We start from the raw sequence: 26,502 nt of genomic DNA on the forward strand, positions 1-26,502 counted from the left end.
ATAAGTTAATAGATACGCAGTTGCAAAGTTACTTTTAGTCAGTAGAGTGTCTGTTGGAGGACCATTAAAATAAAGTGTTAGCAGTCTATCAGAATGTCTACTAATACTCTGAGAGTTAGTTGGCATGTAGTTGCAAAGTGACTTATAGTAAAATAAAGTGTTACCTAAAATTTCACAATATGGCTGTTTTTACTGTATTGTTGATCAAATAAATACAGCCTAGGTGAGCATAAGAGACCCCAAACGTTTGACCGGTAGTGTATGTGTATTTATATAATAGTAAGATATATTTATATAATCATTATAAGTACCTGAATTGCTAATCTGTAAGGTTTGTGATTTTTTTAGCTTATTATAAAGTTATTAAGTTATATAACTGAAATCAAAATGACTTTGATATTTTTCTTCATATTGGCTGTGTAGGTCCTGGAGAAGGGTGGTCCCTATCCTCAGGTCATTTTACCTCAGTTTGGCGGATACTGGATTGAGGATCCCGAGGCTCCAGTCGGGACACCCACGTCCTCAGACGGCAGCTTCTGTGAGGAGGAGGATGATGGTCTTAGTCCTGGTGGAGGAGGAGGATGCTCCAGCTACCGGCTGGAGTGTAACAACACCTCACGCGCTTACCGCAAACACTTTCTGGGCAAGGTCAGGATTCATTTGTTATTGCAGACATTATGTTTATTTTCTATACTGTAAGTCCACAAGGTCAAAAGTACCCATAGTTAAAGACACACCCATGTACACATTATTTATAATGGGTTATTCTTACCACAGCCACACAATTTCAATATATGCCCTTTCAGCTGAAAGTAAGTGTCCCGTCTGAGGTAATATTTAATGTGCCCATGGCTTATTCACTCACAGTTTTTCATAACACTGGACATGAGGTGTGATGACACGAACATTTTGTGCTCTACATTTTTGTATCAGTTCTGTTTCACAGAGAGCTTGACTTGAACGAGCCACGCTTGAGTGCTATAGATGAAAAATCAGTCTATTGGAAAATGAACCATATTAAAATTTGTGAGGAAGCAACAATGACGCCTGTGTAAACACCTTTCTCAGGAGCACATGAACTATTACTGCACAGCCAGTAGTATGGGACACCTCATCATGTCTCTGAAGTATGAAGAAGTAGACGGACAGGAGTCACTCCGCATCATGCTCAGGTGCCACATCCACATTAAACATCACACACTCCAACACATATTGAAACTCTGGTATGGTCATAGCTAGGTAGGCCTGTATTGTCATAGTAAATAGCTGAGCATTTATTCTCAAGTGTCATTTTCTAGGTCAAAAACAAAGACCCTTCATGAGCGGATCCCACTTGAAGGACTCCTCCAGTTACCAAGTGTACCACAGATAGCCAAGGTGTGTATTGGCAAGATGTGCAGTACCAGGCAAAATTCATCATTAAATAACGTAAATGAAAGTATGCAGTCCAAACAAATTAAAACGGTCTTTTAGATTGTTCCATTGCCTTCATAACAGCATTGCAGACTTATGGCATTCTCTAAATAATTTGATGAGGTGCCACCTGGAATGCTTTGAAGAAGTTCCCATGCATCCTGAGTGCTTGTTGGCTGTTTCTGCTTCACAAGCTGGTCATTTAAAAACAAATATAAATAAAGGAATTATTTTATATTTAATAAATAGGCATACAATATATTTTTCTACAAAAACTCATTTTGAGCGTTCAAGCATGTGATTTCAATTGAACATTCTTTAGCATCATGAGAAAAGTGCAAAACAGTTTGTTCAATTGTATTAACATTTCACAATATTGATTTTTACTGTATTTTTCATCAAACAAATGCAGCCTTTTTTTAAATGAGATACTTTTTTTCAAAAACATTTATATTACGTTATCTTACTAACCCCAGACTTTTGAACAGTAGAACATTTTTCTTTGTCAATATATTTTAAAATGTAATTTATGTCTGTGATGGCAAAGCCTAATTTTCAGCAGCCATTACTCGTCTTCAGTGTCACATGATCCTTCAGAACTTGATGCTAAAGAGACATTTATTATTATTATCAATGTTGAAAACAGTTGGGATGCTTAATATTTTTTTGTCAAAAACATGATACTTTTTTCAGGATTTTTTTGATGAAAGAACAACATGTATTTGTAAACAATGTTGTAACAATGTAACAGATATTACTGTCACTTTTGATCAATTTAATGCATCCTTGCAGAATAATAATATTAATATTAATAATAATATTACTATTAAAAACATACTGACCCCAAACTTTTGAACGGTAGTTTATACACTGTAAAAAACAAAGTTGCTGCCTTAAATTTTTTAAGTACAATCAACTTGGATGTTCAAATCATTTCAACTTAAATTACATTAAACTGACTTAATTTTTTAAAATCTTGTATAACTTAACTTATTTTGATGAGTAAGAGCAATGTAAAAACATGTTGTCATAGCTTATTGATCATATACAGTGTATATTTTAATTATTTGAAACAACCAATCAAAAAAGATTTTAGAGTTATTGTTCTAGTCCAACTGTAATCAAACTTTTAAAGTGCATGAGGACACAAATTCTCAAAGTTTCTCAAGACCACATACTTAGCAGACCTCCTTTGAACTTCCCTCAATCCACTCAAAAGATGCGAGATGCTCACATCAGATGTGTCCTGTGTGTTTCAGCTGCTCTGCGATGATGTCACGGGTCTAAAGTTCAACCCCGTCCTCTACCCTAGGGTGAGCATTTCTCTGTTTCTCACTCCATCTGTGACTTACCTACTCCAGGCGTCAGGGTGAAATAGGGCTATGCTTTGCTCCGTCTTACCCTAGTACCCAAGTCATCTGAATTAAAATGTTCCCATGCTCCAGGGGACTCACAGATCCATCTGCTTTACACTGCCTGGCGTGCCCGAACCACATAGAGTGTTTGAGAGAAGCCTTGATCATCTCAAGGCTTTGCATGGCAAACACAAACTCCTGAATTATGGAAAGGCACTGACACACATATTTGACCCTGCGGGCGCTTTTGCTCACTTTTTGGTTCTCTCTCGCCCAAGGCCTCGCAACTGATCGTCAGTTTTGATGAGCACGAAGTGAACAACACTTTCAAGTTTGGAGTCATCTATCAGAAGTTTGGTCAGGTGAGAGTCATCTTGAGTAGTTTTTCTTTTTCCATTTTATTCAGGCCTATTTTCACTGAATGTTTTCCGTTTTTTTTCATTGCTATTGTCCTTTCACATCAGACATCAGAGGAAGAGCTGTTCGGCAACAACGAGGAGACGCCTGCCTTTGCTGAATTCCTCAGTGTTTTAGGAGACAATATTGAACTGCAGGATTTTAAAGGGTGAGAGACGGAGATTAAACTCTGAAAACTGCCGCCAGGGGTCACCTACACACACACAAAAGGCCCGTTTTAATATTAAACAATAATCATAGAGTTAATATGTGAATAATTTAGTTCATAATGTGCGTGATTTTGACTGCAAGTCTGCACAGGGTAATCAGACTGATCTGCCTAAGCTTCCGCAGAACTCATTTGTCTGGTGATATTGTGCTGCTCAGTTTCAGAGGCGGTCTGGATGTGTCTCATGGACAGACGGGAACCGAGTCCGTCTATACTACGTTCCGTCAGAGAGAAATCATGTTTCACGTTTCCACAAAACTTCCCTTTACAGAAGGAGACATTCAGCAGGTGGGCTACACAAATCCAGAGTTTGTTTGGTTTTTTGCTGTTATTTTCTAAACATTTTTCTCTTGTGTCATATCTCTCAGCTCCAGAGGAAGAGACATATTGGCAATGACATCGTCGCAGCCGTCTTCCAGGAAGGGCCCACGCCATTCGTACCTGATATGATCGCTTCCAACTTCCTTCATGCCTACGTGTTAGTGCAGGCAGAAAACCCCTGTACTGATCATACCATGTACAAGGTTTGTCAAACACCTCACTGATTTACTCCAGATAGCCATCAATCCCTTAACCAACACTGATCTGAGATATTGATCTGTGTTCACAGGTGTCCGTCACAGCGCGAGAGGATGTCCCTCCGTTCGGCCCCCCTCTTCCAAACCCTTCAGTCTTTAAGAAGGTAGTATAGAAGATTGTTTCATATAAATACTGCATCAAAAGATGATGATTGGTATCATTTGATGATGGAGATCAATTCTTCCCCAGGGTCCTGAGTTCCGGGAATTTCTCCTGGCAAAATTGATCAATGCAGAAAATGCATGCTACAAGTCAGACAAGTTCGCCAAGCTAGAGGTGAGGGGAAAAAAAACATCCAGAGATCAACATATCACCTGCCTATGGAAGCTTGTTTCCACCACGGAGTAAAATCGCAACTTTTTAGCGAGTTTATATTTCACAGTTCAGATTTGTTTTCTCAGACATTCTGTCATTATTTACTAATGCTGTCATTGAGTTTTCATTTCCGGAACTATCTCTTTAATTAGTCGATATGCTTCATTGTCTATTTGTGTGTGTGTGTGTGTGTGTGTGTTTTGACAGGAGAGGACACGAGCAGCACTGTTAGATAACCTTCACGATGAATTGCACAGACAGACACAGGCCACAGTAGGACTGGGCTCAGCTTCAGATGAAGAAAAGCTAGAAAATGGAGGTCATGGTGGGCTGCTGGAGTCTTTTAAGGTGAGATGTCTTATCCTGACTTCCACTTGACCCTCTTAAAATCTCTGAGAACCTAAAGATTTGGTTTACTGAAGGATGTAGCTCTTTGATTTTTTTTCTGTATAAAGAAAATTCTCAATTCCTTCTAAAAATATATCATATATTCTCAAATATGTTCACTACCATTTAATATTTTGGGGTCAGTAAGATTTTACTTTTATTCAGCAAGGATGCATTAAATTCAGTAAAGACATTTATAATGTTACAAAAGATTTATATGTATAAATGCTGTTTGTGTTTTACTTTTTATTCTTCAAATGATCCTTTAAAATATAGCACAGTTTCCACAAAAATATCAGCAACAGCAATTCTTTTCATCATTTATAAAAAAAAAGAATTGTGCACAAAATCAGCATATTAGACTGGTTTCTGAAGAATCATGTGACTGAAGACAGGATGCTGAAAATTCAGCTTTGCATTTACAGGAATAAATTTATTTTTAAATAAATGAAGTTGTAATAATATATTTCACATTATTAATGTTTTACTGTATTGTTGATCAAAAAAATGCAGCCTTGGTGAATTTTTTTTATTTATTTTTTTAAACATTACCGACCCTAAACTTTCAAACGGTAGTATATGTATACCCACAGTTATAATGTCTGCCGCTGAATGTAATTTTTATGCACTTGTCTGTCTTGATCGGCCTGTCTGCATGTCATTCTGTCTGTCTAGATATTAAAATGCATGAAACTGGGGTGTTTTGAACTACTAAGCTCTCATTATAAGGCCTGTTTATATTGTGTGTTAGTGACCATATGCATGACTTTGCCGTGTGTGGGTGTTTACAGGCAGGGTGGAGGTGTGTGTTGGGCAGTTTGCAGACACACACATATCCAGCAGTTCTGATCTGCGTAGCAGCTGTGACTGTGTATCATTACCAAGCCGAACTGGTGCAGATGACCAGTTCACATTAAACAATACATCAATACATTAAACATGTATACAACAACACAAGACTCTTAGATTTCTCTGTAGGTTGTTTGTACTTTTGTGCAAGTTTTTACATATTATTATTTTTTTATTATTTGTATACATTTTTATTTGATTTGTTTATTAATATTTGATTTTAGTAGTTTTAATATATATAATATATAACATATATAACATGAATATATTATAATACAATATAAAATGTTATATTTATATATATTTGTTATAAATGTTATGTTTTATAGATAGATAGATAGATAGATAGATAGATAGATAGATAGATAGATAGATAGATAGATAGATAGATAGATAGATAGATAGATAGATAATGTTATAATATATTATAATATTAAGTAAATTATATATATTGTAGGTATAATATAATTGTATGTCACAATTTTTTTTTACACTTTTAGAGATGTTTGTTGTGGAAAGTTTGTAAAGTTACAAAAAAGTATATAAACGTAATATATAAAAAATACATATATAAATGAAACTAAAGATTAGAGTAGACTGTGTTTTCTGCCCTTTAACTTTTGGCTTTAGCATAAGTTAGTGTTTAGCGCCACCTACTGGCTTTTCATGGAAATACAATTCCGTTTTCCAAACTTCATTATAATTATTAGGGCTGATATAAACAAATAAATCATTAAAATTAAATGCATTATTAGCCAGTTAATATAAACAATGCACATATAAGCCTTAAGAATATTCTGTGATGAGATAATCTCTGACAACTTTACGTTTCCTCATCATTTGGCTCTAAAAAAGTATTGTACTTCTACTCAATACGGGTTCTATATTTAGGTTCGTTCTCAGTCCTTCTCTTACCCTCTTCTTCTGTCTCTTTCTCTCTCTGTCAGAGGGCCATGCGTGTGAGGAGCCACTCCATGGAGACGATGGTGACTCATAAACACAAGAGTCCAGGAGCCGTGGCGGGTGTCCCGTCCAGCGTCAGCGGTGGAGGACTCCAGCAGAACAGCATGGAGTGCACCAAGAGCACCTTCACTGTACTTATATTCTCCTACATTCATTTATTCAGATGAAATTCTTATCTTATTAAGTGAATGCTGATAAGTCACTTATTATTATTATTGGGGTGCAGCAGTGCATGAGCTTGATGCTTTATTTGTGTGTTTGTGTTTGTCAGCCTCCAGTGCTGTCTGCAAAGTCTCCGTTAAAGAGTCCTGTAAAGCGGCGCTCTGGTTTGTTCCCCAGACTGCACTCCAGCACAGAAAGTCCAACTGAGAAACATCCAGCTCGCGGGTACTCAAAAAACACATCATTTTATATATAATATACACACACTGATGTGCAAAAATCTGACTCTATATACAAAGATGATCACTGCATCCCAATAAGCCTACTTATACTATGCCCTAAAAGTAAGTACTGTTTTTGTGGAGAAAAGTACATACTTTTGAGTGTGTAGCAGAAGAGTAGGCAAGCTTTGAGACATACTACCTCATCATAATTGTGTCTTAAACTGACCGCTCTGTCAGTTAGTTACATGTATCCTGTCATCGTTTAAACTGCCCTGTCAATCATATTGTCACAGTTAACATCCTCCACATTTTATTTTATTTCATATTGAATAGAAATGTAGTAGCATGTTGATTTGCCAGTCGTGGGACTTTCATGCGGAGAACTCTTCTCATGTGTTTCGGGTTTTAACACTTTTTCCATGTTTGTAGTTCTAATCGAATCTTCGGCCAGCGCATGATAATATTAGTCGTTAGAGTGTGCACGGATCCGTACTCTGTACACAAATAGTAGACCATCTTGGTACCTTTGGGATACTAGGTAGCCTACCATTTTGAATACTATCTAGGATGGATAGTATGCAAATTGGGACGCAGCAAATGTAGCTCACAATGTTACACTTGTGTGTGTCTGTGTATGCCACGTTTGTACATTAGTATTTCTGAAAAACACTACATGAACAGTTTTCTCTGTTTTCATAGTGACCAAAAAACAGAAGTATTCCCTCACTCACAGGAAGTGAGGTCAGAGACGTCGTCCAATCCGAGTTCACCAGAGATCTGCCCAAACAAAGAAAGGTGGGTCTTTGTGCTGTTTCTGAGTTCCAGTTCCTCATGTAGCCACAGCTGATTTAAATGCAATGTTGGGATGTTTTGGCCTTTCTAATGACTCCGAAATGCCGTTTTAAATGGTTTTACAGCACATTTTCTTTAGCAAAGTCCTGTTTATTTCATAGTTCTTCAGCAAAATAAAGAATTGTGATTTCTGTTGTGTGATCTCTCTCCTGCTGGTTTGGTCCTGCAGGCCATTCGTGAAGCTGAAAGAGTGTAGCGGCAGAGCTAATATCTCCCGATCCTCCTCCAGCACCAGCAGCTTTAGCAGCACAGCGGGGGATGGAGATGGACTGGAGGAGCTGGAAATGGTGACACACACGCACGCACACACACACACACACACACACACACACACACACAGACACACACACAGACACACACATACAGAAACAAAAACGGTTCTGTTGACCTTTCAGGAGATTCAAAAGATGCGCACACACACACACACACACACACACACACACACACACACACACACACACACACACACACACACACACACACACACACACACACACACACACACACACGCACGCACGCACACACACACACATTACAAAAAAATTGTTTTTTCTTCAGCATTCATGTGCGCACAGAGAACAGCTTCACCTTGCCCAGTCCTTCAGGAATTTGCTGCTGGCTCTTATGTAGATAGTGTTTAAACATGAGATATAATTCATTTTGGGTATATCAAACGAGCAATCTTTGGTCTTATTAATCTATTACTTATTCCGGAACAAATTGATTTTGGTTAAGGGGAAAATTAGGTTTCATAACTTTATATTTAGGCTATATTTCACTTAAATCCTGTACTAGAGTGCTGCTTGTACGTTTGACTGAATTGTTTTGCTTTAAGTCTTAAAGGGACTTTACTGTCAACTTGAGATTTGAATCCATGGTGGAAGGAAGTAGTTCTACACAAAAGAGGGTTTTCAAAGACACTCCGTTGTTGTTTCTTATTTATTTACTCACGTGTGAAAAAATAAGATTTATTTACTCAATGCAAAAAAAACCTTTATACAATGTCAAACTGTTGTATAAATGCAATATCACACTCGTAACCGTGCAATATGGCTGTATATCAGCATACTGTGATTACCTACGGCCGAATCACAGCCATGCTGATATACAGCTATATCACACTATATATATATACTGTGTATATACACGATACATATGATTTATTTTAATATGTGACCCTGGACCACATAATCATAGTCTTATGTGTTTTGTTTTTTTTTATTGAGATTTATACATCATCTGAAAGCTGAATACATAATATTTCCATTGATATTAGGTTTGTTAGGATATGACAATATTTGGCCTAAATACAACTATTTAAAAATCTGGAAACTAAGGGTGCAGAAAAATTGAAATATTGAGAAAATCAGGGAGTTTTCAAATTTCTATAGGTGATTGTGCTGCATCCACTCACAAAAATATATTTTTTATATATTTAAGGATCATGATCTTTACTTAATATCCTGATGATTTTTTGCATAAAAAAAATCGATAATTTTGACCCATACAATGTTTTGTTGGCTATTGCCACAAATATACCTGTGCGACTTAAGACTGGTTTTGTGATCCAGGGTCACATATTATAAAATATATAATCTACCTTGAAATTTTTTTATTTTTCTTGTTTTAATCTAAGTCTAACAAAATTTTTTTAGGTTTATGCTTAAAGCAAATACAATCAAATCAATTGAGTATTAAAACGTTTTAAGGATGTTTTTTTACAGCGGAAAAACAACAAAATGAATAATTTTTGCAGTGTGTCTGGCTCTTAACAAAGCTCTTGCAGATAATTACCTCAGATAAGCTCACTGAAAACAATTACATTATGCTTCTGTCACATCTAGAAGCTTCCAGTACACAACTGATTTGCAGATAATCAATTGCAGATGTGTTTTTTAAATAATTTTTAAGCTGAGACAAAATGATCAAGAAAATACTTTTTGCCATATGTTTCTTTCTCTAGCAAAGCTCCTGCGGATAATCGCTTCAGAAAAGCTCACTATGAAAACAATTCAATTACGCTTCTGTCACATCTAGAAGCTTCCAGTACACAATTGATTTGCAGATAACCATCGCACACTTTCTAAATGGCCCTTTGCATTGATCCACTCAGCCTGACGCCTGTCAATGTGCCTAATTACTGCACCAGAACTAGTTCTAGGACAATCTATAACAAATGCAGTAGTATTAACAGTGCCACTGCAGTTCACTCAGACTGTCATTTGGTGTGTGTTGTGTCCTGTAGAGCAGTCACCCGTCCACGGCTTCATCTGTGTACAGTCCGTCTCTCAGCGTGGAAAGCCAGAACTCCGGAACGCCACTGATCATGTGCCGCAGTCCCACAGGTGAAAAAAGCAATCATACACTACACGGCTAAAAGTTAGTGGACAGACACCCGAAAACCACACCCATAGGGGCTCGATGAACATTTCACGTCAAAACCATTCAGTATTAATAGGCAATTGGAAATAGCTGAAATAGTCAGACTCGCAATTAAAGGGTTAGTTCACTCAAAAATGAAAATTCTGTCATGAAGTACTCAACCTCACGTCGTTCCAAACCCGTAAGACTTTTAAAGATCAAAGAACTTAAGATTTTTTCGATGAAATCTGAGAGTTTTCTGTCCCTCCATTGACAGCTACGCAACTACCACATTTATGCTTGTAAAAGATTGTAAAACTAATCCATATGCGGTTTAGTTCAAATTTTCTGAAGAGACCTGATCGCTTTATATGATGAACAGGTTGAATTTAGGCTTCAACTTTTTCATGCACAAACAGATTAGAAAGATGTAAAAATAATAATAATAATAAATGTAAAAAAGCATAATAGGATCCCTTTAAATAGTCTGAATCATCAGTTAGACTGAGGGTGGTGTTCACATACTGTACTTTTGGCCATTGTATGCATACACGCACATGTACTTGGCATGCACACACAAATTCTTGCACGTTGGCACTGTAACAAAAAAACAAGAACTCCCCCTGTTTTCCTCAGATGTAAAGAGCAAAACTTCACCAAGGTCAAACTTGAAATTCCGCTTCGACAAGCTGAGCCACTCCACAGTAAGTTCCCTGTCCTCGAATAACCTTTAATATTGAGGGTGTGTGTGTATTTTGATATTGGTTTCAAAGTCGATTGTTTTTTGGTAGATCAGATTGATAACAACGGTGATGTTGAAATGATAACGGCACGTGTGTTACTCTGGGTTTTATGGTGAAAGTGCATTTGATATCTTAGATCTATAACAGTGCATTTGTTTCTATTTGCAAAGTGAATAATGAAAATACATTTACTGAGAACAATCCTTTCTTTCAGGGTCATTAGGTCAGACAGAAGCCACTGCATGGACAAAAGGTACTTTGCATGTTACTGTATGCACACATCTTTAAGCTAGTAGGGATGAGCAGATGCATATTGAAATATCAAAACTTTCGATACTGACACTTGCATAGAAATATAAATAAAGTTTTTTTTATTACATTTGATTTATTTAGAATGAAAATGAATGGATATCATAAGCTTTGAGGTGAAAAAACTCATTTTGTTAGCAAGTACAGCATATATGGATTGGATAGGAACTATTTCGTGGGAATATGAATGCTTTAAATGAATGCTGAAACATGTTCTATAATTGTTTTTAACAAATAAACAACAAAAAAGGAGTCTGATCATTTTCAATTTAGGCCTTTCTAATGGATTGTTAAAGGGATAGTTCACTTTGAAATAAATTTTTGGTATGTTTTAGCTTACCTCAAGGGCATCCTAGATGTAGGTGTCTTTGTTTCCGCAGTAGTTTCAATTTTGATATTTTTAGGTCAAACCGTTCTTGTCTGTCAGTCATATAATGCAGGTCTATGGTCACCACCTCAAAGAGCATGCACAGAGTCCAAATTAAAACAATTCCACGTCGTCCAAATTAAACAATTCCCCATCGTAAGTACACATTGATGGCCTAAGACACGAAACGAGCGGTTTGTGTGAGAAAACGAACAGTATTTATATCGTTTTTACCTCTTATACACAGCCATGTCCAAGTGATCTGATCTGACGTGTACACAGACTGGTGCATAGATATATACACTAGATGTCGCCTTGTCTACGGCAGTTCATTGGAACGAATGTCTTTAAGGCGACATCTAGTGTGTATATATCTATGCACCAGCCTGCGCACACGTCAGATCAGATCACTTCGACATGGCTGTGTATAAGAGGTAAAAACGATATAAATACTGTTCGTTTTCTCACACAAACCGCTCGTTTCGTGTCTTAGGCCATCAATGTGTACTTACGATGGGGAATTGTTTAATTTGGACGACGGGGAATTGTTTTAATTTGGACTCTGTGCATGCTCTTTGAGGCGGTGACCATCGACCTGCATTATATGACTGACAGACAAGAACGGTTTGACCTAAAAATATCAAAATTGAAACTACTGCGGAAAAAAAGACACCTACATCTTGGATGCCCTTGAGGTAAGCTAAAACATACCAAAAATTAATTTCAAAGTGAACTATCCCTTTAATGAATCTGTGCACTTTTAACGTACATAATTTACCCAATGTGTCTGTTCTTTGTCTTTCTAGGCAGTGGCTATGAATGGATTTTTATAGATTGGAAGAAAAAAGGGACCATTTTCTCTAGCCGATGCAACAGTTATTACTGTTCAACATATTACACAACTGAACACTATGTTAAGAACTGATCCTACAATCTCGCACAAAAAGGGTTTAGAGGACACCAGTCTTAGTAGAAAAAGCAACAAATGTCTCTGTTAGTCCAACATTTTAAATGTAGTGCTCAAACAAGTGTTGAAAACTGTCCTTGCCTAGCTGCGATTGCTTTCTAGACAGATGCTCAATATTAACACAGCCACTTGAAATACTTGAACAGTACAGTCATTAAATGTTACAAGAGAGAAGGACTACAAAACTGCATTATCAGCTCCTGTACAGCTACTATACCCTGTCTGTTGCAGAGATTACGGGTCATTTTGAGTCTTGTAACGCATCGCCCATCAGTGTAAGCCTTAAAATTCTCTTCACTTTAAAGAGCCGTGCACTGCTGAGAAATGAATTGGTTCTGTTCTTTTCGAGTGATGTAAGAAGAGGTCGAATTCTTTCCTGAGGGCAACCAAAGAGGAAGATTTACCTGGGGTTATTGTTGGTAGAAAGTTAAAGGTTTTAACAACAAAAAAAAACATGCCATTGTGTGATTGACAAAGACACATTTTATTATATTTTAAAGCAAAATCTTTTCAGTATACATTTAGTTTTTTGAATAAAGACTACAATAAATTTGTTCAACACTGGGTTGGCAGCTACTGCTGACTTTATTGAACAGGTATATTAGCACAATTGAGTAAAAGAAAATTACTTTCCAAATATATTTATACATATTTAAATTATTCACTTACCCCTGGTTTCACAGAAAAGGCTTAAGCTAGTCCCAGACTAAAATGCATGTTTGAGCTGTTTTAACTGAAATAACTTGCACTGGCATATCTTAAAATATTTCAGTGCTATTGTTTTATCTCTGAATGCACACCAGTAATGTTTTTAAAAAGCTACTTAAATATCCTAATTGAACTAACGCCTGTTTCACACGTACTCTGTTTGCAGTACGTATGCTGCATTTTAGATGAAAAAGAGTGCCATCCATTTTGGCCTTGTTGAGGTAAGGTGTAGTTTTCCTTGCTTTACCCTGGGCAAAAAAAGCCGTATGTTGACTGTGAAATACAGTCCGCATCCGCTTGAAGTGTGAAAGCCAGGCTTAATCCTGGCTTAATCTAAGCACTGTCTGTGAAACCAGGCCAGAAAGCAGAGACACATCAACATGGTTTATGGACTTGTGGATGTAATAACGTTATTCAATGTAATGTAAATGCACCGTTATTCAACCATGGCTAGCAGAATAATGTTTTGAAGGACTTTTTTTTCTTTTTCTTTTTTTTGGGAAATTGTGTTATTTACAAATATGTGTCTCTTCTCATTCCTCATGAATCAGTTGTTAGTTTTCAGCGGTACTTATTGGTGAGGGCATTAGACTGCAGAGAGCGAGTTAAATATTCTTGTACAATAGTAAGAACATTCACATAAAATGTGATGGCATATATGTTTGTACTGCCATAATTTATTGCTTTTAAAAGTTGTTGATGTTACGTAAAAAAAAAAAACATACAGAGTCAAAAACTATTTAAAAGATAATTTAAAAGATGATGTATATGTATATTTGGTTATGGCATGTGCCATTAAGAATTTATTATAAAATAAAATGTATTTTGTGTCAAATAGCGGTCTGTTGTCTAAATCATTTGAAAAATATCTCCAATGCCATTTGCTCAAATATGCCTCCTTTTATTTCAGGTACAATCACAAAATCCATATACACAAAGCACATCTTACAGGCATCTCTGGAAGAGCAACACCATCAGATACGGCATCACAACTATATTAAATCAAAGTGTAACATTGCTAGCATTCACATTTCAAAGGATCACAAGTGTGATATATTCTTGTTGTGTCTAACATTGCAACTGTACAGCCACTATGTTTACAGTCATGTTTGTTCTGGTATTCAAAAATACCCGCAGCCACATGTGAGATAGAAATGCAAGATGAAGTCTTTCTGTTCAGGAGAAATGCACAGAGGAGTAAACAGTTGGCTCAGGCACTTGTTTTGGACAATCATTCTTCCGCCTTGAATTTTTCAATGCAACTTCTGCATACACCAACTGCATAAATAATGACAAGAAATCAATCATATTCAAAGGTCATGAATAGAGAAATCTACTTTCCCTTGATCTTTTGACATATAAGAGGTCATTGTACTATAAAAATATCCTGTAAGTTTTAGAACTGAAAACTTCCAGTCCAGAACCAGCTTTTATTTAAATCAAGTTCAGAAAACGACTCTGTTTGGATTTTGTCACATTATGACATTATAATGTGACGAAAGACCGCCTCTACAGAAGAAGATCAACGCCTACTTCTACATCATTGCCTCTTTAGCCCCCCACTGATTCAAACATGTCATGTAGTAAATACGAGACAGACCCAAACACAGGATTACTCCAACAACAAAACCATGGAGACGTCTCTGGGGATTACAAGACGTCTTTGCATTACCAACCTTGTGATCCTAACTTTAAAGGGATAGTTCCCCCAAAAATGAAAATTAGCCCATGATTTACTCACCCTGAAGCCATCCTAGGTGTATATGACATTCTTCTTTCAGACGAATACAATCAGAGTTGTATTAAAAAATGTCCTGGCTCGTCCAAGCTTGATAATGGGAGTGAATGGCTGTATGTTTTTGGAAGTCCATCAAAGCGCATCTATTTATGATTAAAGTGGTTGACACGGCTCAGAGGGGTTAATAAAGGCCTTCTGAAGTGAAGCGATGCGTTTGTGTAAGAAAAATATCCTTATTTAAAACTTTATTGACTAAAATAACTAGCTTCCGGCAGACGGCCGTACGCATCGATTTACGCCAAAAGAGTAACGTAACCGTTGAACTTGATGCACAACGTAATGACGGCAATTGACGCCTCTTGCGGTTTAAACAAACAGGGCTGGGCAACCACGTTCGTCATTACGTTGTTTGTCAAGTTCAAGGATTAAGGTCCTTGCACACCGAGTCCGAAATTCTCGTCCGAAATTTTCGCACGTTAAAAAATAAATACGACCTCACGTTATGTCAATCACGCTTTCACACTGCCTCCGAAACTTTCATCCGTCATAAAAAAAAAATTCGAAAGGGTTTTGATTTTCTGTGTTTTTCGCATTCGTAGCAAGCATTTTGAGACAAGGAATGACGAATATACGAATATACACAGTGTGCAAGAACCTTTACTCTTTTGGCGTAAATGGATGCATACAGCCGTCTGCTAGAAGCTAGTTATTTTAGTCAAAGATTTAAATATGTATATTTTTCTTACACGAATGCATCGCTTCACTTCAGAAGGCCTTTATTAACCCCCGGAGAGCCTGTGTCGAGCACTTTTATCATGAATAGATGCACTTTGATGGACTTCCAAAGACAGACACCCATTCACTCCCATTATAAAGCTTGGAAGAGCCAGGACATTTTTTAATATATCTCAGTTTGTATTCGTCTGAAAGAAGAATGTCATATACTGTACACCAAGGATGGCTTCAGGGTGAGTCAATCATGGGCTAATTTTCATTTTTGGGTCAACTATCCCTTTAAGAAAGGGCGTCAAATGGCGTCAAATTTAATTAAAATGGCGTCAGTAAGACTATTCAATTGTTCAATTCATTTTACTGTGGATTCATTTTTAAACAAGACACAGTTGCAGGCTTTTCAGAGAGACTGAAAATAACAGATGATGCAGTGCCAACTACATTGGATCCGACAGTAATGTCGCAAAACACAAGTGTGTGTTGCAGTGTTTCTACCATGTGTCACTATTGCTTTGTCTGATACAGATCTTTTGATATAAGATCTTTTGAGTATTTATACTGTAGCGCCGCAGTCAAACTTGTGATATGCTATTCTATCCTTTTTATTTTATTTAAAAACACGACACTACACTTTATTTGCCACAACCAAGACTTAAAAGCATATGTAATAAGCATGAATGTGTCACATTGTTGGAAAATGTTTAAACTATTAACAAAATATTTTTCAACATCGGAAGTTTTCGAGATGTAATGGCAGGGACGTTGAAAATTATTTTAATAAAAATGTTTTTTTAATGTATCTTGATAATCTTGATAACATTGGACCTCAGAGAACATTTTTAAAAAAAATGTAAAAACAATTGATGACATTACTGCTTTAAACAGAAAGCACAAGAAACTGAGGTACTTACTTCCTTTTTTGGTTTCACTCTAGCTGCAACTAGAAAAAAAAATGTCAACACTAGGCAGATAAACAACAATACACACACACAGATAGATAGATAGATAGATAGATAGATAGATAGATAGATAGATAGATAGATAGATAGAGAGTTGGCTCTTACATGAAGTGTAGGAGCGAGGCGGGACAGGGGGTGGTGGTGGATGATCCCGGGTCAGACACCAAACTAATCCCAGAACAAAAGGAAAGCACATCGAGGCACTAAGGCACAGCAGAACTCTATGAGAGAGGTTTCTTCCCGATGAGTCTACTGATGCTGTCCAGAAATAAAGACATTAAATGGATTTGATTCAGCTAAAGGTTGATGATCCCATTCAAACTTTCTCATTGTGTATGCAAATTTCAAAACAATAGCATGTCCAGAATACACATACCTGCAGCAGTCACATTAACATATGTCACATGCCCATTGCTGGTAGTTTTATTCTGAGCCCAGGTTATCAAGCACATGTATGATCCAGCATCTGATTGGTTGATGTTGTGAATGTGGACTAACAGATGTGTGCTACTGGCTGTTGAGCTGTAATTAGACAGCTCGATTCTTCCGGAGGGAGTGAGGAGAGTAAATCCTGTGCTCTGCATTTCCTGGAAGACCCATCCTCCAGTCCAGCCAACCCCACAGTGTTGCACTTCACAGCTCAACTCGAGACTGCTTCCCTCTGGAACAAACTTGGAAGCACGACTTGCTCGAACAGATAAGCACAGTTCACATGCTGAAATCAGAGTATTTCAAGCGAGTTGAGATTTAAGTTACACAAAAGCACGTTTACTGTGTTCCGATTGTAGGCTGCTATTAAAGGGATAGTTAAAAAAAAAAAAAATCTGTCATCATTAACTCACCCTTGTGTTGTTTTAGACCTGTCTGACTTTCTTTGTTCTGTTAAACGCAAATGAAGATATTTTGAAGAAGTTTGTAGCCAAATAGTTGTGGGCACCATTGACTTTCATAGTATTTTTCCCCCATATGGACTTCAAGGGTGCCCCACAACTGTTTGGTTACCCATATTCTTTAAAATATCTTCTTTTGTGTTCAACAGAGCAAGAAACTCATACAGGTCTAAAACAACACGAGGGTGAGTAAATGTTGACAGAATTTTCATTTTTGGGTGCAAAACCATTAAAAAGAAAAGTCTGAGAAAGACATGTTTACACTACTACAAAATTTTTTATTAAGAAAAACAGTTTTAAGTAGCCTACTTTTGAAAGTACCGCAGTTTTAACTATGAATTTGAGAAGTGGCTTACCTTTTAACATACTCAAAAATGCCAGAAACGTCAAGGAACACCTGTAAGCGCTTTTCATCATTCACAATTTTTCCATACTATCTGACGAGCAGTCCTCGAAGTTCGGATGATTCTTCTGTCACGTCTCCGCGGTAGGTTTCCTACAACAATACTAGTTCCTTTCTAAACTCTTTCTAGCTCCGTAAACACCCACTCTCTTTATTCACTTCAGGGAAATGTACTCTTTCAGTTTAATTACGCTTGGCAGCTTCAGTCGAATTGTTCATGTGCACTTTAAGGAAGGAAAGGCACGTTTGCCACTCGCTAGGGAAACCTAGATCATATCCTTCCTGTTGGAGCAGGGAATCTCTATCACTGTTGACATCCCATTATAACTTGACTGAAACTAGGAGACGAATGATGGAATCTAGATAGACTAACATTGCTACTTTGTGAATCCTTCTTTGCAATAGCTATGTGTGTCTGTCCAGCTGTGGTAATTTTGCACTGGGCAGGAAATTAAACTACAGATAAGGATGCTTTTCCAGCGGGGTAAAGTTAGTTTTAGGTTCGATATTCGCCAGACATTCGTTTTTCTATGTCACTGCTCTATAAAGTCAGCAGTCTTACAGATATTTCAAGAACAATATTACTTTTAACAGTAGTCAATCAATTTATGTTGGCATGAAATATTCGTTAAAAATTATCTTACGTGCATTATAGCTGCATATTTATACATGAGAGTGCTTCAACGCGCTGTCACGGCTCATAATGCTCGAGGGAACGTCTGCAAATTACACCAACCGCGTTAAAACGTATAATTTTTAACACTTAAAAAACAGACAAGTTCAAATTCCAAAGCTTACAGTTGGTTACTATTAACACCGATGTACCAGTGACATTTTGCCAATACCTCTCTTACTCTAGTAAGTCAGTCTGGTCACTAAGGAATTAGTACATTACAATTAGTAGGCTACATTACAATTGAACAGTACACAAATATTGACAATAAAATATTACTGTCATTCACCAAAGTGTTTTTTTTTTTTTTTCATGTTTCAAAGGTTGTAGTAATTCCCTAGGGACCAGACTGACTTACTACAGGTGAAATTTTGACCATACCTCCCTTACTGTATGTACAGTACACATATTGACATGAAAATATTACTGTAACTCACCTATAGTGGGTTTTTTTCAAGTTTCAAAGGTTGTAGTAATTCCATAGGGACCAGACTGACTTACTACATGTGGAATTTTGACCATACCTCCCTTACTGTACATACAGTACACAGATATTGACAATAAAATATTACTGTAATTCACCCTAAAGTGTTTTTTTAAGTTTCAAAGGTTGTAGTAATTCCCTAGTGACCAGACTGACTTACTACAGGTGAAATTTTGACCATACCTCCCTTACTGTACATACAGTACACACAGATTGACAATAAAATATTACTGTAATTCACCCTAAAGTGTTTTTTTTTAAGTTTCAAAGGTTGTAGTAATTCCATAAGGACCAGACTGACTTACTACAGGTGAAATTTTGACCATACCTCCCTTACTGTACATACAGTACAAACATATTGACAATAAAATATTACTGTAATTCAACCTAAAGTGTTTTTTTCATGTTTCAAAGGTTGTAGTAATTCCATAGGGACCAGACTGACTTACTAAAGGTGAAATTTTGACCATACCTCCCTTACTGTACGTACAGTACACACATATTGACAATAAAATATTACTGTAATTCACCCTAAAGTGTTTTTTTTTTTCATGTTTCAAAGGTTGTAGTAATTCCATAGGGACCAGACTGACTTACTACAGGTGGAATTTTGACCATACCTCCCTTACTGTACATACAGTACACATATTGATATGAAAATATTACTGTAATTCACCTATATTTTTGTTTCATGTTTCAAAGGTTGTAGTAATTCCAAAGGGACCAGACTGACTTACTACAGGTGAAATTTTGACCATACTTCCCTTACTGTATGTACAGTATACATATTGATGTGAAAATATTACTGTAATTCACCTATAGTGGTTTTTTTTCATGTTTCAAAGGTTGTAGTAATTCCAAAGGGACCAGACTGACTTACTACAGGGGAAGTTTTTACCATACCTCCCTTACTGTACGTACAGTACACACATATTGACAATAAAATATTACTGTAATTCACCCTAAAGTGTTTTTTCATGTTTAAAATGTTGTAGTAATTCCCTAGGGACCAGACTGACTTACTACAGGTGAAATTTTGACCATACTTCCCTTACTGTACTTACAGTACACACATATTGACAATAAAATATTACTGTAATTCACCCTAAAGTGTTTTTTCAAGTTTCAAAGGTTGTAGTAATTCCCTAGGGACCAGACTGACTTACTATAGGTGAAATTTTTACCATACTTCCCTTACTGTACGTACAGTACACACATATTGACAATAAAATATTACTGTAATTCACCCTAAAGTGTTTTTTTGAGTTTCAAAGGTTGTAGTAATTCCATAGGGACCAGACTGACTTACTACAGGTGCAATTTTGACCATACCTCCCTTACTGTACGTACAGTACACATATTGATATGAAAATATTACTGTAATTCACCTATAGTGGGTTTTTTCAAGCTTCAAAAGTTGTAGTAATTCCATAGGGACCAGACTGACTTACTACAGGTGCAATTTTGACCATACTTCCCTTACTGTATGTACAGTATACATATTGATATGAAAATATTACTGTAATTCACCTATAATGTTTTTTTTTCAAGTTTCAAAAGGTTGTAGTAATTCCATAGGGACCAGACTGACTTACTACAGGTCAAATTTTGACCATACCTACCTTACTGTACGTACAGTACACATATTGATCTGAAAATATTACTGTAACTCACCTATAGTGGGGTTTTTTCAAGTTTCAAAGGTTGTAGTAATTCCCTAGGGACCAGACTGACTTACTACAGGTGAAATTTTGACCATACTTCCCTTACTGTACTTACAGTACACACATATTGACAATAAAATATTACTGTAATTCACCCTAAAGTGTTTTTTCAAGTTTCAAAGGTTGTAGTAATTCCCTAGGGACCAGACTGACTTACTACAGGTGAAATTTTGACCATACTTCCCTTACTGTACGTACAGTACACACATATTGACAATAAAATATTATTGTAATTCACCCTAAAGTGTTTTTTTGAGTTTCAAAGGTTGTAGTAATTCCATAGGGACCAGACTCACTTACTACAGGTGCAATTTTGACCATACCTCCCTTACTGTACGTACAGTACACATATTGATATGAAAATATTACTGTAATTCACCTATAGTGGATTTTTTCAAGTTTCAAAAGTTGTAGTAATTCCATAGGGACCAGACTGACTTACTACAGGTGAAAGTTTGACCATACTTCCCTTACTGTATGTACAGTATACATATTGATATGAAAATATTACTGTAATTCACCTATAATGTTTTTTTTTTCAAGTTTCAAAGGTTGTAGTAATTCCATAGGGACCAGACTGACTTACTACAGGTGAAATTTTGACCATACTTCCCTTACTGTACTTACAGTACACACATATTGACAATAAAATATTACTGTAATTCACCCTAAAGTGTTTTTTCAAGTTTCAAAGGTTGTAGTAATTCCCTAGGGACCAGACTGACTTACTACAGGTGACATTTTGACCATACTTCCCTTACTGTATGTACAGTACACACATATTGACAATAAAATATTACTGTAATTCACCTTAAATTGTTTTTTTGAGTTTCAAAGGTTGTAGTAATTCCATAGGGACCAGACTGACTTACTACAGGTGCAATTTTGACCATACCTCCCTTACTGTATGTACAGTACAAATATTGATATGAAAATATTACTGTAATTCACCTATAGTGGGTTTTTTCAAGTTTCAAAAGTTGTAGTAATTCCATAGGGACCAGACTGACTTACTACAGGTGAAAGTTTGACCATACTTCCCTTACTGTATGTACAGTATACATATTGATATGAAAATATTACTGTAATTCACCTATAATGTTTTTTTTTCAAGTTTCAAAGGTTGTAGTAATTCCATAGGGACCAGACTGACTTACTACAGGTGAAATTTTGACCATACCTACCTTACTGTACGTACAGTACACATATTGATATGAAAATATTACTGTAACTCACTTATAGTGGGGTTTTTTCAAGTTTCAAAGGTTATACTAATTCCATAGTGACCAGACTGACTTACTACAGGTGAAATTTTGACCATACCTCCCTTACTGTACGTACAGTACACATATTGACATGAAAATATTACTGTAACTCACCTATAGTGGTTTTTTTTTCAAGTTTCAAATGTTGTAATAATTCCCTAGGGACCAGACTGACTTACTACAGGTGAAATTTTGACCATACTTCCCTTACTGTACTTACAGTACACACATATTGACAATAAAATATTACTGTAATTCACCCTAAAGTGTTTTTTCAAGTTTCAAAGGTTGTAGTAATTCCCTAGGGACCAGACTGACTTACTACAGGTGAAATTTTGACCATACTTCCCTTACTGTATGTACAGTACACACATATTGACAATAAAATATTACTGTAATTCACCCTAAAGTGTTTTTTCATGTTTCAAAGGTTGTAGTAATTCCATAGGGACCAGACTGACTTACTACAGGTGAAATTTTGACCATACCTACCTTACTGTACGTACAGTACACATATTGATATGAAAATATTACTGTAACTCACCTATAGTGGGGTTTTTTCAAGTTTCAAAGGTTATACTAATTCCATAGTGACCAGACTGACTTACTACAGGTGAAATTTTGACCATACCTCCCTTACTGTACGTACAGTACACATATTGATATGAAAATATTACTGTAACTCACCTATAGTGGGTTTTTTTTCCAAGTTTCAAAGGTTATACTAATTCCCTAGTGACCAGACTGACTTACTACAGGTGAAATTTTGACCATACCTCCCTTACTGTACGTACAGTACACATATTGATATGAAAATATTACTGTAATTCAACTATAGTGGTTTTTTTCATGTTTAACACACATAACTGTTAGTGGTTTATTACATAGTTACACATTGTCATGTTAACCTCAACTTAATTATATCTAAATCTTCTACTACATCATTTTGTGAAGAAAAGAGTAATGACATCGTCTATTACATTATTCATATTTTTTTTAATTCTTTGATGAATAGAAAGTTCAAAATAACAATTTATTTTAAATAGAATCTTTTCAAACATCATACATGACTTTACTGTCAAGTTTGATCAATTGAACTCATCCGTGATAAATAAAAGTATTGATTTATTGATTTATTTCCCCCAAAAATAAAAAATGAAATTATTACTGACCCAAAACATTTGAACGGTAGTTTTTAATGTTACAAAAGCTTTCTATTTCAGATAAATATTGTTCTTTTGAACTTTATATTCAACAAAGAATCCTGAAAAAAAATTATTATCAACATTGATAATAATCATAAATGTTTTTCGAGCATCAAATCATCATATATAGAATTAATAAATTACACTTTACTATATATTCACATACAAAACAGCTGTTTTAAATTGTAATTATAATTTTACAAAATTACTCCTTTCTTTTTTTAAATCATAAATGCAGCATTGGTGAGCAGAAGAGACTTTTTTTTAAAAACATTAAAAATCTTACCGATCTAGTGTATGTATATGTATTTTCATCACTTTATGCGTGATGCGTTACACACGCACACACAGATATATCTACACATGTACATGTCCACAATAAATCTGATATTATTAGAATTATCATTCATGTAAATATGTTTTTTTAATTTGTCTTTGGAAGAAAAAATATGAAGAAAAATATTATTTATTTTTATCTATTCATTAATTAAAAAATATTTTGTTCATAAAAACAATTTTTATTATTTTTAAAAGCCGTCAGACAGAAATCTTTAAAGTATTTTCGAGAAAAAAATTTATAAAATAAATTTCAGAAAAAAATTCTCTCTGACGGATTTTAATTAGAACAAAACAGTTGAGACAGTGCATCATAGTTGCCATCGCGATCGGCTCGATTTCCACGCTTATATTACTGAATCAGTGTGATATGTTTCTTTGTTCTTTTTGTTCTATTATTTTTTGGGGATTATTTTTCCTTATCTACAGCTTTCAAAACTGGTGAGTAAAAACAACATTTGATAATCCTGACTACAGTCGACTGTCAATAGCACTAATCATAAACGTGTTAGGTTAGCCTATAGCCTAGACGTTGACTGTAAAAAAACACACTATAGGTGAATTACAGTCATATTTTATTGTCAATATGTGTGTACTGTACGTACAGTAAGGGAGGTATGGTCAAAATTGCACCTGTAGTAAGTCAGTCTGGTCACTAGGGAATTACTACAACCTTTGAAACATGAAAAAAAAACATTATAGGTGAATTACAGTAATATTTGAATATCAATATGTGTACTGTACGTACAGTAAGGGAGGTATGGTCAAAATTGCACCTGTAGTAAGTCAGTCTGGTCCCTATGGAATTACTACAACCTTTGAAACATGAAAAAACACTTTAGGGTGAATTACAGTAATATTTTATTGTCAATATGTGTGTACTGTAAGTACAGTAAGGGAGGTATGGTCAAAATTTCACCTGTAGTAAGTCAGTCTGGTCACTAGGGAATTACTACAACCTTTGAAACTTGAAAAAAAAACTATAGGTGAATTACAGTAATATTTTATTGTCAATATTTGTGTACAGTAAGTACAGTAAGGGAGGTATGGTCAAAATTTCACCTGTAGTAAGTCAGTCTGGTCACTAGGGAATTACTACAACCTTTGAAACATGAAAAAAACACTTTAACGTGAATTACAGTAATATTTTATTGTCAATATGTGTGTACTGTACGTACAGTAAGGGTGGTATGGTCGAAATTTCACCTGTAGTAAGTCAGTCTGGTCACTATGGAATTACTACAACCTTTGAAACATGAAAAAACACTTTAGGGTGAATTACAGTAATATTTTATTGTCAATCTGTGTGTACTGTACATACAGTAAGGGAGGTATGGTCAAAATTGCACCTGTAGTAAGTCAGTCTGGTCCCTAGGGAATTACTACAACCTTTGAAACATGAAAAAACACTTTAGGGTGAATTACAGTAGTATTTTATTGTCAATATGTGTGTACTGTACATACAGTAAGGGAGGTATGGTCAAAATTTCACCTGTAGTAAGTCAGTCTGGTCACTAGGGAATTACTACAACCTTTGAAACATGAAAAAACACTTTAGGGTGAATTACAGTAATATTTTATTGTCAATATGTGTGTACTGTACATACAGTAAGGGAGGTATGGTCAAAATTTCCCCTGTAGTAAGTCAGTACGGTCACTAGGGAATTAGTACAACCTTTGAAACATGAAAAAACACTTTAGGGTGAATTACAGTAATATTATATTGTCAATATTTGTGTACTGTACATACAGTAAGGGAGGTATGGTCAAAATTTCACCTGTAGTAAGTCAATCTGGTCACTAGGGAATTACTACAACCTTTGAAACTTAAAAAAAAAACACTTTAGGGTGAATTACAGTAATATTTTAATGTCAATCTGTGTGTACTGTACGTACAGTAAGGGAGGTATGGTCAAAATTTCACCTGTAGTAAGTCAGTCTGGTCCCTAGGGAATTACTACAACCTTTGAAACTTGAAAAAAAACACTAAAGGTGAATTACAGTAATATTTTCATATCAATATGTTTGTACTGTATGTACAGTAAGGGAGGTATGGTCAACATTTCACCTGTAGTAAGTCAGTCTGGTCACTAGGGAATTACTACAACCTTTGAAACATGAAAAAAAAAACACTTTAGGTGAATTACAGTATAATAATCACATTCATATTTGTGTACTGTACATACAGTAAGGGAAGTATTGTTAAAATTTCACCTGTAGTAAGTCAGTCTGGTCACTAGGGAATTACTACAACCATTAAAGCAGGAAAAAACACTATATGTGAAATATTATAATATTTTATATTAATATTTGTGTACTGTACGTACATTAAGGAAGCTATTGGCAAAATATCATATGTAGTAAGCCAGAGTCGTCACTATGAACAACTGCAACCTTTTGAACACACAAAACAAAACAAAAACATTAATTAGTGGACTTCGGTTTGCACTGTGGGCTGAATTTGCAGACGGTCCCTAAATCAGCCTATGTGAATGTCTGGCGAATATCGAACCTAAAACTAACTTTACCCTGCTAGTTTTTCCTTCAGTTTTAAAATGCAGTCGATATTTTCTTTTCTTTGTGTTGCTGTTTAGAGTTTCTTCCCATAATGCAAATAACAGTAATAATTTGCTTAGCATTTTGTCATTTTCTAGTAAAAATATCCAAACATCCTTAAAATAAGATATCTTTATGCGAGAAGAAAAACTGCATTAGATACAAAGAGTGAATAGAGAATATAATTTTCTTACACCACTGGGAAATTATTATATATTGTTAGATTTATGCTTAAACATGAAAACGTGCCAATGATTTCCAGATACCTTACTGAAAAAAAAGAAATGAAAAAAAAAAAGCCTATATATATATATATATATATATATGAAGAGTTCAGATGCAAAAGCCTCTAAATGCC

The 26,502-nt window shown here is 35.6% G+C and overlaps 2 protein-coding genes across 10 annotated transcripts in view; one reads left to right on the forward strand and one right to left on the reverse strand.

The window, feature by feature from the left end:
- Positions 1 to 12,500, forward strand: part of rap1gap2a (RAP1 GTPase activating protein 2a) — an 80,684-nt gene extending 68,184 nt beyond the window's left edge. For 3 of the 8 annotated variants that reach the window (XM_082179713.1, XM_082179714.1, XM_082179715.1), the window contains exons 4-22: positions 424 to 648; positions 1,069 to 1,172; positions 1,299 to 1,377; positions 2,673 to 2,726; positions 3,047 to 3,130; positions 3,233 to 3,333; positions 3,552 to 3,681; positions 3,762 to 3,917; positions 4,004 to 4,075; positions 4,162 to 4,248; positions 4,495 to 4,635; positions 6,471 to 6,617; positions 6,758 to 6,873; positions 7,572 to 7,667; positions 7,894 to 8,011; positions 9,970 to 10,069; positions 10,722 to 10,789; positions 11,043 to 11,081; positions 12,311 to 12,498. In XM_082179713.1, the coding sequence (XP_082035839.1) occupies positions 424 to 648; positions 1,069 to 1,172; positions 1,299 to 1,377; positions 2,673 to 2,726; positions 3,047 to 3,130; positions 3,233 to 3,333; positions 3,552 to 3,681; positions 3,762 to 3,917; positions 4,004 to 4,075; positions 4,162 to 4,248; positions 4,495 to 4,635; positions 6,471 to 6,617; positions 6,758 to 6,873; positions 7,572 to 7,667; positions 7,894 to 8,011; positions 9,970 to 10,069; positions 10,722 to 10,789; positions 11,043 to 11,051 (1,887 nt within the window). In that variant the 3' untranslated portion in view covers positions 11,052 to 11,081; positions 12,311 to 12,498. Of the gene's footprint in view, positions 1 to 423; positions 649 to 1,068; positions 1,173 to 1,298; positions 1,378 to 2,672; positions 2,727 to 3,046; positions 3,131 to 3,232; positions 3,334 to 3,551; positions 3,682 to 3,761; positions 3,918 to 4,003; positions 4,076 to 4,161; positions 4,249 to 4,494; positions 4,636 to 5,465; positions 5,689 to 6,470; positions 6,618 to 6,757; positions 6,874 to 7,571; positions 7,668 to 7,893; positions 8,012 to 9,969; positions 10,070 to 10,721; positions 10,790 to 11,042; positions 11,082 to 12,310 lie in introns of those variants that run through there. The other 5 variants (XM_082179712.1, XM_082179711.1, XM_082179710.1 and 2 more) reach the window with 3 other exon arrangements.
- Positions 12,501 to 14,059: 1,559 nt separating this feature from the next.
- Positions 14,060 to 18,275, reverse strand: LOC309506147 (uncharacterized protein). 2 transcript variants are annotated; one of them, XM_082179758.1, is made up of 5 exons: positions 17,855 to 18,275; positions 16,985 to 17,323; positions 16,714 to 16,866; positions 16,561 to 16,583; positions 14,060 to 14,457 (listed from the first exon to the last, which is right to left on the reverse strand). In XM_082179758.1, exons 1-5 carry the CDS (start codon positions 17,913 to 17,915, stop codon positions 14,356 to 14,358), a joined length of 678 nt encoding a protein of 225 aa, XP_082035884.1. In that variant the 5' UTR covers positions 17,916 to 18,275; the 3' UTR covers positions 14,060 to 14,355. The 2 variants fall into 2 exon arrangements, with proteins under 2 accessions (XP_082035884.1, XP_082035883.1); XM_082179757.1 differs by having other exon boundaries at positions 16,561 to 16,589; positions 17,855 to 18,265.
- Between the last annotated feature and the right edge of the window lie 8,227 nt (positions 18,276 to 26,502).

Source organism: Leuciscus leuciscus, assembly GCF_965113295.1.
Source record: "Leuciscus leuciscus genome assembly, chromosome: 9".
In the NCBI taxonomy this organism is placed as follows: Eukaryota; Metazoa; Chordata; class Actinopteri; order Cypriniformes; family Leuciscidae; genus Leuciscus; species Leuciscus leuciscus.